General features: G+C 49.2%; 1 protein-coding gene across 4 annotated transcripts in view; it reads right to left on the reverse strand.

Annotated features, from left to right (window-relative positions):
* SOCS7 (suppressor of cytokine signaling 7) overlaps nt 1–7,931 on the reverse strand; it is a 33,948-nt gene extending 26,017 nt beyond the window's left edge. For all 4 annotated transcript variants that reach the window (XM_081219514.1, XM_081219513.1, XM_081219512.1 and 1 more), the window contains exon 1: nt 6,803–7,931. In XM_081219514.1, coding sequence (XP_081075640.1) covers nt 6,803–7,767 — 965 coding nt within the window. In that variant the 5' untranslated portion in view covers nt 7,768–7,931. The remainder of the gene's footprint in view (nt 1–6,802) is intronic.
* Between the last annotated feature and the right edge of the window lie 3,951 nt (nt 7,932–11,882).

Genomic DNA, 11,882 nt, shown 5'->3' on the forward strand with positions numbered 1-11,882 from the left:
ATCAGGCTTAAAAAAAAAATTCTACCACCAAATTAAATGCTTGACTCCACACCTTGCAGCTGGCTCACTTTCCAAAATTACTCTCACCCAAAGGTTGAAATAAAACTTCAACTTCACCAACAGACAGGGCAGAAGCAAAGAAAATGCAAAATGAAATCCTATTTTAAAATATTGACTTTGGAAGATCTTTATTCACTTACGTTTTAACAGAGAGGTCTGCACTTCTCAGAACTCACTTCAAACAGAATTTCAAAACCGTACTGTGAAGACCTTACTCAGAAATAGCCAAGACGCCGGAACCCCTCTCCTGACCTATCTCACACGCCCTCTGCAGCCGCCTCCATGCTGAGACCTGAGAAGTCTAATGATGGTGCCCACTGTCAATGCCCCGCCCACAGCACACACAGGAGAGGTGGCTACATCAGAACAAGACACAAGCACACACAGTCCCTCTGTTTATAAAAGTTGCTCATGGCAGTCTGCAGCTTAGTTGCAACACTCCAGAGGGCTGGAATGGAAAGTTAATTCCACTGGACATTCACTTGAAGACTGAAGAGCTTTCAGGCTGATTTTTATTCAGTCACTTGTGGATACAACATGAAACTCAGCAAGCAGAAACCTAAAGCACCGGCCTTTCGAAGGGTTCACACCTCAGCCATTTGGCGGTTTGCCTCTTTTCAAAGGAAGCTGCGTGACTCTGCCATCTGCCCACACTGGGGACGAGCCTCCTCGGTGCCAAGCACTGAAGAACAGCAGTACCCAAACGCACACATCTTGGGGAGGCCTTCTCACTCCAGTTCATCTCCTCCCCGCCCCTGGCATTCTGAAGAAAATCATAGTTTCTAGGATCTAGAAAAAGAAATACATACGACTCTAAACCCAGGCAGAGCCCTTTGAGAGCCCTAGGATGGCTTTTTTCTGGCAAATAAGGAAGGTTAAAGAAGTAGAAGGTCTACGAGGCTGAAAGGCTAATAATAAATATGAGTGCTTCCTTCTCTCTTTGGGGAGATGTTGTCTAACTGAAAATCCAAAACAGTTTCTGTCTCAAGGATCCTGAGAGCATTCTAATGGCAGTCATTCATGAAAAGACCAACCTAGACAACTGTAAAAAACAAAGCAAGGGAATGATGAACATAAAATTGAGGATGGTGGTTGGTTACACGGGGGAGGGGGGGATGTAATCAGGAAGTAACACACAGGCGTCTTCAGAGGTACTGATAACATTTTATGTTTTAAGCTTAGTGATGGTTACCTAGGTACACATTTCATTATTATTATTGTACATACACTTGATACATCTCTTCTTGTACATATGAAACATTTAAAATGATAACCATTCTCAGCTGGATGTGCTGTTTTTTGGAGAGCAACATGAATGACCCGGCTCCAGATAACATTTCTAACTAACCCTTCTATACTACATTCCCGTATTATTCTATTCCTCCCCAGACCACCTTGACAAGCATTAGGGTACAAAGTTAAGCCACTGTAACTCTGCCAGTGGGCCACTTGCATCTTAGCAGCAGAAAGACCTGACGGGTGATGCGGGGTAGGACTTGGTGGGCTATGCCGCAGATGGCAGAACAAGACAGGGGCAGCAGAAGACCTTAGGTAAAGGTCTTCTCTGAGGCAAGTAGTCCTTTGTGTCAGCTATGCACTGCTTGTGCTGCAGGTAACAGAGATAGGATGTCTCTGTCCATTTCCACTCTGCAAATTACTAACTGTATGGCAACGGATCTGTGGGATAAAAGGAGTTCATTAGACTAGACAGGCTGACAACACACTGATACAACCACTGGCCAGTTTTCAAACTCCTTGAAGCCTAAAATATAAACAATGAAATAGTAATGCTTTCCCTCTCTTGTCCATAAAGCCCCTCTACGGTGTCCTAAGACTTACACATGTCCTTTTCTAACTTCTAAAGTAGGATGTCCAAATATTAGGTTTTGCGGCCACCATTTACCTTTGCCCCTGCTAAAGCACACAGTGCCAAGTCAGCCAGCCTCTGCCATTTCCAACACATCATAAGCCAGTGTCTGCTCATGAGCTACAGGCGCAAAAAACACGTGTTCATTTTTAGTTCCAATACACAGACATCTGTGCAACAAGGTCAGATCTGAAACTCCACCATAAACCAACTAAAGAACCGATGGAGGGAACTTCCAGAGAAGAGCCCAGAGGTGTAGCCTAAGGTCTAAAACCTTAGGAGTGATGTCAGTGGGCAAAATGTTAAGAAGTAAAAGACACAAGACTCAAATGGACAGAGATTTCTGAAGCCAGGCTGCTCATTCCAAAAGAGAGCTTGTCAACCACAACCACTTCATGGAAAAATAGTTAAAAAGATCAACAGAATATGGACCCAAAACCCAAACGTAAAGTCCAACCCTCCTTGGGACTTCCCTGGTGGCACAGTGGTTAAGAATCTGCCTGCCAATTCAGGGGACACGGGTTCGAGCCCTGGTCCTGGGAAGATCCCACATGCTGCCAACTAAGCCCGTGCGCCACAACTACTGAGCCTGCGCACTGAGCTCTGAGAAGCCCGCACACCGCAACAAAGAGTGCCCACTCTCCACAACTAGAGAAAGCCTGCACGCAGCCACGAAGACCCAATGCAGCCAATAAATAAATAATTTTAAAAATAAAAACACTTGGAGTTAAAAAAAAAATCAGACCCTCCTCACCACACCATAAAATCATTTTGCTCTCAGCATGTCATGCTCTTTCTCAAAAAGACCCCTTAGACCTGAAGACCCAAGAAAACAGAGAAAAGGGTTTCTCATGTCTGCCAGGTCCGTCCACGACAGCAGGGCCCCAAACTGATGCCAAGGGAGCCTGCCTCTCTTTCCAGAATTGAATCTTTTTTTCCCAGATAGGAAACCACTACAGAACTGTTCTCCATGTTTCCACCTCACAACTATGAAGACTGCCAGTAATATCCTCAACTGGTAAGTAGGAAAAAAACAACCCTTGAGAAATGAACAAGGTACCCATTTCCAACCAAGGATGTATTATGTGATGATTCAAAAAAGTAGGATCAAATGCTATTTCTCACCAAACACAAAGGAAGACAATCAGCTAAACATATGTGAAACAGACAAGGGAACTTCACTGGTTTTCCTGAAATAGCAATCGTATATAACACTGAAGCCCACGGGCATCAAGCCCAGCTCTCTGAATTCCAACATATGTGTGTTACACAGCCTAGCCCAGTTCTCCAGAACAGAAACCTGATTAGCTGCTGGGCCCATTTCTTCCTTCACTTCAGAAGAGTTCTCTAAGTTAACTCATACTAGACCTAAGACTCTGTATATCCAGGAAGGTCAACTCAGCAGACTCTAAAGCATCTGAAAGGAACTAAAGTTTGCTTAATGTTAAAATATGTAAATTGTTAAGCCTTATTAATGACTGTGGGGGGACTTCCCTGGAAGTCCAGTGGTTAAGACTCAGCACTTCGGGCTTCCCTGGTGGTGCAGTGGTTAAGAATCCGCCTGCCAATACAGGGGACATGGGCTCGAGCCCTGGTCTGGAAAGATCCCACATGCCGTGGAGCAACTAAGCCTGTGCGCCACAACTACTGAGCCTGTGATCTAGAGCCCGTGAGCCACAACTACTGAACCTGTGCGCCACAACTACTAAAGCCCGCACGCCTAGAGCCCATGCTCCGCAACAAGAGAAGCCACCACAATGAGAAGCCCGTGCACCGCAACGAAGAGCAGCCCCTGCTCGCCGCAACTAGAGAAAGCCCATGCGCAGCAATGAAGACCCAATGCAGCCAAAAAAAAAAAAAAAAAAAAAAAAGAATCCTCCTGCCAATGCAGGGGACACAGGTTCGAGCCCTGGTCCAGGAAGATCCCACATGCCGCAGAGCAACTAAGCCCATGTGCCACAACTACTGAGCCTGCATTCTAGAGCCCGTGAGCCACAACTACTGAGCCCGCGTGCCGCAACTACTGAAGCCCGTGTGTCTATAGCCCGTGCTCCGCAACAAGAGAAGCCAGCGCACCACAACGAAGAGTAGCCCCCGCTCGCCGCAACTGAAGAAAGCCCGCACGCAGCAACGAAGAGCCAGCGCAGCCATACATACGTACGTACATACATAAATAAATAAAAAGACTCTGCGCTTCCACCACAGGGGGCGCAGGCTCTATCCCTGGTGAGGGAACTAAGATCCCACATGCGTGCGGCATGGCCAAAAAAATAAATAAATAAAATAAAATTTAAAAATGACTGTAGGAGGTACTTTCTAGTGGTAGCTGTGGGGAAGGTAAATGCTGAGAAGAGCAAAGAGAATCATGCCCAGAGGTTACTGTAAAAGCCCCAAATTATACAGCAAAGACTGCAGAGACTCAATTAACTCCAACAATAAGAAGGCAGGCATATACTTTCTGGCAAAAGACTGACATTTCTCATGGCTTCCAGGTCCTACCAATCAAAACAAGAGCACAAGCTAAAAAGCCAAACTTATCCTTCCTCCCAACAGGGCGGACTTACTAAGGAGGTGCAGATCCATAGACATCACAACTACCCTGGCCAGACTTATCAAGCTTCTCACAGCTGCGAGGCTGCCAGCAAGACTGGCACATAGTAAGCTGTGGAAAAGCTAACAAGAAAATCTAACAGCACCAAATCCTAAGCACTAAAAAAAAAATCACCAGTTCAATCTTACTACTTCTCCTCCAAAAGCACAAAATATTCCATCTCAATTTCTCTTGTCTTCACTCTATTCCTATAAGGACAGGAACAAGACAGGAATCACTCCCATTTTACAGATTAAACAAAGGGGGAAGTATGAAGAAGACAAAATTGGCCCACATCCCGCAGCTGATGCTGGAGTCCTACATGGAATCTAAATGTTCACGTTCTCTGTACAACATGCTGCCTCCTAACAGCAGTCAACCAAACGTTCAAACGTGAATACCTTAGCTCCTCTCCAATTCATCAGAAAAAGCTCTTGGACCAAAAAATGTAATTCTCCAGTGCCCTGAACTAAGCTTCTTTGCAGAGCTACAGCCCAATTTGCTCTGCAGTAGAAATCTGTATTGTGCTTAGTGTGAGGGTTGGTCACAGAGCAGCCAATGACCATTAAATTCTGCTTCCAAATGCAAAAAACCGTATGATGTTATATGCCTTTTCCTCCTCCTAATCTATTAGACGTAGCAGCTAATTTCACGCCACCCCTCCTATTTGGCGTCTCTGGAATCTTAGACCAAGTCCTGGTCAATATGGAACAAAGGCAAGACAAACCACAAGAAAACTAGCAATCTATCCCATGTCATTACCCACAGCTTCAACCCTGCCCTCCCCCCAGCTGATGAAAATTTCAACTACACTGGTTACGTGGAGCATCGAATGCAGAGCCTACCACGGAAAAGCTGCTTCAGCAGCCACACTTTTCCAGACCTGAGCTCCCAGCGTGAGTTCATTGGGAGGCAAATGTGGAAACATACATCTACCTGAAGGGGCAACACGCATCAGCCTACTCATTTCCTCAGGAAGTCTGGGTGTGCTCTGATCCCCAAGATAAGCCCCTGGCCCAGCTGTTCAGAAAAGGCAACAAAGTCAAACTGACCAAGGGAATTCCCTGGCGGTCCAGTGGTTAGGACTCGGCGCTTCCACTGCAGGGGGCACAGGTTCCATCCCTGGTCAGGGAACTGAGACTCCCCCGTGCCACATGGCAAAAACAAAAAGAAACAAAACAAAAGAACTGACCCCACACTTTCCTCTTGAAGTACAAGTTCCTTTGAAAGGATGAGTGGTTTCCAGTCCAGATCACACCTTAGGACCGACTAGGGAGCTTTTTAAAAATTCCAATTCTTGGCCCTCTGATCTTTCCCCAAAGCTCCCCACGTGGTTCTGGTGAACAGTCGTTCTCAATGTTTTTCAGCCTTGGGTTGTGGCTACCAGTGCATCTCATGAATCCATCACATGAGCTGCACCAAAACCAATTCCAATCTTTCTAAGAACCCACTCAACAGTGCAAACCACAATGGCAGTTACCACAAGGGAAGTCTCATTTCACTGACACAAAAGTGGACAGCTTTTCTAAACTGATGTATAAATCTAACGCTGGATACCAGAGAGCCATTCACTCTTCAGAAATGCAGGGAAAAAATGTCTAAGTTTGGAATTTTCATCAATTGGCCTAGAACTCATGTACTAATGTACATGAGTATACCTCATACTTAGACTTCTCATGTGGGTTTGAGAGCAAGGCTATTTTCTGTTCTCACAGTGGTCAGCATACAGGCTTGAGATACCAAGTATACCTGAGACACCAACCAAGAAGATATTAAAACTTTGAACAGAGATGCCCAACTGACTGCTGGCCTACAGCTACACACGTCTCTCACATTATCCGCATGCGTGAGTGTGAAGGGGGTGCTGGTACACAGAAAGAATAAGCAAGGTGGTCAAACACAACACCAACTTTTTGCCCCAAAGGCTACACCTTTCCAGCAAGCCCCCTGCCAGGCGTAATGGTAGACAGACACCTTGGAAAAACTTTACAAGCTGGGCCAGGGTGGGCGTGGGGGGAGGATGGTTTGGAATCATCGCCCAACTAGAGAGATGCTAACCAGCTGATAGGTGTCACCGCGGGAGTGAATTCTTAGAGTGAAGGCTGCTCCCACAATCAGCTCTAACCTAATGGGCAATGTCACCACCTTTCACCCCAAGTCTCCGCCCCCTTATGAAGACCGTATCTTAAGAATTGTCAGGATCGTGTTAGCAGTAGAATAAAAGGGAAATGAAACAAGAAAAGGAAGTCTGTCAGCCAGCCCCACAGCCCCCCAGCCGGCCTCACCTCCCCGCGTCCAGCTCCCGGCCCGCAAAGCCTCCCACGTCTGTCAGGCTCGCAGCTGAAGCAGCCAGCTCTCCGGAAGGCCTCTTGCCGGCCCCATCCCCACCGCCGGAGCCACCGTTGCAGCTCTTCGTGCGGAAGAGGCGACTGAGGCGGATTTTGAGGGAGCTCTTCCGAGAAGGGCCCGCGAGCGGCCGGAGGGGCCCAGGGGGAGGCGGGGGTGGGGGAGGTTGCTGCTGCTCCCCTCTACTCAAGCGCCCTGGAGGGACCAAGTCCTGCACCGGGAAGGGCACCGGGGGTAATTCAGGGCCCGGGGGCTGCAGCAGAAGCCGGCCGCCCCCTCCTCCTCCGCGGCCCGGGCTGCTGAGCTCCTCTTCCGAGCAGCTGTTAGTCTCCAGGCTCTCGGCCTCCGACTCCAAGCCTTCCAGGACCAGCAGCGCGTCGCTCGTTTCCGTGGGGTCCTCCCCGGCCTGCGGGGCGGCAGCAGGCGGCTGGGGCTGCGGAGGGGGCGGCTGCGGGGGGCACGGGCACGGGCAGCAACCCCCGCCGACCGTCTTGACCCCGGGCCCCGCAGGCTGCCCGAGCCCCAGAGCCGCCAACTGCGCCTCTAGTCCAGCCGCCGGGCCCCAGGTCCGCTCGAGCGCCAAACCCGGCGGCAGGGCCTTGGGGTCCAGGGCACAGCGGTGCCGAGGACACAGCAGTTCCGAGGGTCCCGGCTCCCGGGCCGCCTCCGCGTCCTCCTCCTCCGGCGGCCGACCCACGTTGCGGAACACCATCAGCTGAGGCGGCCGGGAGCCCCGCGGGCCCGGCCGCGCGAGGAAGGGTGGCGGCGCGGGGCCATGGCCCGGAGGCGGCGGCGGCGGGCCTGGCTCGGGGGCCGCCTCTCCATAGCCGAGCAGGCGGCTCAGGACGCGGTACGAAGCGGCCGCCGCCGCCGCCTCACCATCCCGGAGCTCGGCCCCCTGCATCGGGGAGAGGGAGGGAGGGCGGGCGGCTGGGAGCCGGGCTGGGGTGGGGACTAGGCCGGGCCCCTCCGGAGCCCCGCCCGCCGCGGCCCCCGGAACGACAGTGCGAACGGCCGCCGCGGCCTCTGCCTCATAGGGGTGGGGGGCGCGCGGAGCCCAGCGCGAGCCCACCCTGCGCGGCGCCGCCGAGCACCGCCCCCAATGCGTCACTTCCGGGTGATGGTGGCCACGCCCTCTCCCCTGGGCGTGCTCGCGCCGGCCTCTCCGAAGAGTGACGTTACGCGGGGCCTGGGCCGCTATTGGCCGTGAGCTGCTTCTCGCCTAGCCCTTAGTCAGGTACCCCGACTCTGGTTTTTCACTTCCCGGGCCCTCTGGCCGAAGCCACCCTTCGGGATAAGGTCGGGTGGCCCTGGGAAGCTTGGTCTAGTCCTGGGAGAGAGCTGCTGGCCTTGGAAGGACAGTAACTTTGGCTCTGGTCCCGCCTATTGCCGCTTGCCATGTGTGACAGTGGCCAAGTCGTTTGTTCATTGACTAACTGTATCCCCGCCTTGGCATCCAGTGAATATTTATGGAATGACACATGAATAACATGTTCTAGACCCAGTGCTGTGCTGATAAATGTTGAACAGCCGACTGTCGGGAGAAAAGGGGAATGTATGCACATATATAGGTACATAAGGATGTGTAGCACAGACTTTACAAATAATAATGTACATTTACAGATTCCTTATAACCAATTTATTCTCACAGAATGCTTTCACTGATTTTTGCCCAACTGCTGTATGGGTCGCCAACCCGTGGTTTCAGTTGACCGGGGAATGTAATCGCGACATGGATGTTGGTTGATGTCCTCTGTGTCAATGTAAGAGGAAAGTGAGTAAACAAAGACGTCTTACCTGTCAATTATGGGAGCGACTTCTTTGCTGAATAAGAAAACAATTTTCAAATACTGCAAGAATATTTCCTCACGTTTTGTGCTATACAGAATGTAATGGCTACCAACATAACACATTCACTTAAAATCTGAATTATTTGCATTTTCTCATCACTTTCTTAAATCTAGATTATCGACAAAACAATCAAGTCCCTATTTGTAGCGTCTGCCGATTTCTCTGGTGTAAATCCTCCCACCAAGGCTGATTTCAATCTACCATCTTGACTTTACTGAACACAGAGCATACTATTATGCAGTAGTTTCATACTATTATGTAGCAGATACAATAACACAAATAACCTCAAGAGCACAGGTAAATAATAATAGTAAAATTGTTAGGAAGTGATGAGTTTTGAGAATGTATTACCTTTGTTTTTAATATATTTAATGTTTGTATGATTTAATTTTTAACAGTTGGCTGTGTTTAGCAACTGGCTTGTAGGGAATTCCCTGGTGGTCCAGTAGTTAGGACTCTATTCTCTCACTGCTGAAGGCCGGGGTTCAAGCCAAAAAAAAAACCAACTGGCTTGCAAAATTTATTCCACGCCCCCTGCAGTGGGAGTGCAAAGTCTTAACCACTGGACCATCAGGGAAGTCCCAAAGTTTCTGAAATTTTAACAGTTGGCTTTCCCAAGCCTGTATGAGCCAGTTCCACAGTACCACTAGACCTCAGTTTTCTCATCTGCAAAATAGGGTTACGGATTGCTGCTTTGCTTACTTGCAGGAATGTTGTGAAGGTCAAGTAAGTTCAAGCTTGTGTAGAGGAGGTGTGACTGGAGGCAGGGAAACCAGTTAGGAAACCATTGCAATCTTCCCGTGAAGAGATGCTGAGGAATGCAAAGGATAACGAGGGAGGATCAGCCAGCAGAACTTAGCAACTTTAGTACCTGAAAGTGCATTTAGGGGAAGATGATCCAGGGTCTGCTATGAGTTCTACAGCCAGAGAGAACTTTTTAAAGAGATATTTACTTATTTAGCTGCATCAGGTCTTAGTTGCAGCATGTGGGATCCTTAGCCACAGGCATGTAAACTCCTAGCTGCGTCATATGGGATCCAGTTCCCCGACCAGGGATCGAACTCGGGCCCCCTGCATTGGGAGCACGGAGTCTTAGCCACTGGACCACCAGGGAAGTCCCCAGAGAGAACCTTTTAAAATGAATATTCACCAATAGCCTGTGATTATAACCCTTCATGGTTTCCCACTGTTCTTAGGCTAAAGACAAAACTCCTTAAGGAGGCCTGTGGGGTCCTGTGTCATCAGACCCCCGCCTCTCTGGTCTCATCTCCCACCAGGCTCCACCTTGTCTTCTCTGCCCTGCTGTTCCACTAGCCCTGTGTCAGGCTCAAAAACATGTCCATTGCATAAACGATTCCCTTTTCTTGAAAGGCTTTTTCCCTCCCTTTTTGCTTCATAAACTCCTATTCATCCTTCAAATTAAACTTACTTCTCTCTACCTCAGGGAAATCTCCCTGCCTGGGTACTTCCTCCTCAGTGAGCTCCAAGACCACTCCTTTGTTGCACTTAATTGCACAGGTGTGATTTGTTATCTATCTGCGAGGTTATTTGATTAAAGTCTGTCTTCCCTATTAAGCTGTTAGCTCTGTGAGGGCAGGGGCCTCGTCTGCTTTTTGCCCATCATGGACTCTCCAATGCGAAGGACTGCCTGGCATGGAGTAGGCCCTTGATACATAAACATGGAACGATTGTTCCACGCTTGTAAGAAGCTCCCGCTACAAATTCATCTCTAATTCTGCACAACAGAATTAATAACCTCCCTTGCCCATGAAAAAACTGAAGAGTTACTTACTAAGGTCATACAGTTCAAAAAGGTGAAGTGGAATTCAAAACCAGCTCTGACTCCAAAGATTATATTTTCTACCCTCTCTCCAAGACCTTTTAGGTGTTACTTAGGTCTCTGGAGAAAAGAAGAGAAATTGCTATAGGACCATAGCACACCGGAGGCCTAAGAAGACCACCCAAGATCCCTGGCTGTCTCTGGAAAACTCTGGCTCCAGAACAGGTTACCCCCGACGAATGCAAGGTCTGTAAGCTCCACAGCGCCCTCTGCTGTCCAGCTACTTTCCTGGCCCCAGAGGGAGGCAGACCATGTCTGCCACCTGGGGTATCTCCACCTGTCCTGAGCACACAGAGGCACAGGGGAACACACACAGGCTCTTCCTAAGGCAGAGCAAGGAATGCTGCCTTTCTCCATTTCCTTAAATGTCCAGACCTGTAGTTCCTGTAGTTCCTGGAAAAAATATTGAAAATTAGGCTCCAAGCAAAGGAAGTGTATCTTTGTATGAGCTGGATTTGTTGGGTAGGTTTTACGTCTACATATACCTGTTTCCTGAGGGCTATATAAGTGGTCCCTGCAGTGGTAGAACCCTAGTTTAAAAGGTTTGCAAAGAACAATTCAGAGAATCTAAACCAGTCTTGAGTTCACTCAATCGTTCAGCAATGGGCTAGGCTTCAGTGATGAATGAGCCGGGCGTGGTCTCTGCCCCTCTGGAGCTTTGCCGTCTAGTTTTGCGTCCTAGTCATGCCATTTCCTGGACATATTACCAAGAGCAAATAACTAAACATCTGGGCTTCCCTGGTGGCGCAGTGGTTGAGAGTCCGCCTGCCGATGCAGGGGACACGGGTTCGTGCCCCGGTCCGGGAGGATCCCACATGCCACGGAGTGGCTGGGCCCGTGAGCCATGGCCGCTGAGCCTGCGCGTCCGGAGCCTGTGCTCCGCGACGGAAGAGGCCACAGCGGGTAAGAGGCCCGCGTACCGCAAAAAAAAAAAACTAAACATCTTTGAACCTGTGTTTCATTTGTAAAAATAGGTCAATAATAATCCCCCCTTGATAGAGCTGTTATAGGGATTAAATGAAAACTTACACGCAGATGCTACAGCAATATTCAAACATAAGTTATTATTATGAAAAGCTTCTTGGGGGAAAAAACAACTGACTATTATGTCTTCACCCAAGGTGTTCTGTTGGCCCTGGCCTAGCAGTAACCAGTAATAATACCAATAACGTGGAACGGAGCCCTTGCTCACCCCACCCCACCCCCGACCATCCCTCTTTCTGTTGGCACACAGGAATCAGAGAGGCAATGGATGTGTGGATGTGTGATACAGGTCTGACCCCAGACCACTCGCTGGCTTTGCGGCCCTAAGGAGGTCACTTAGAGGA

Source organism: Mesoplodon bidens (genome assembly GCF_964165515.1).
Source record: "Mesoplodon bidens genome assembly, chromosome: 19".
In the NCBI taxonomy this organism is placed as follows: Eukaryota; Metazoa; Chordata; class Mammalia; order Artiodactyla; family Ziphiidae; genus Mesoplodon; species Mesoplodon bidens.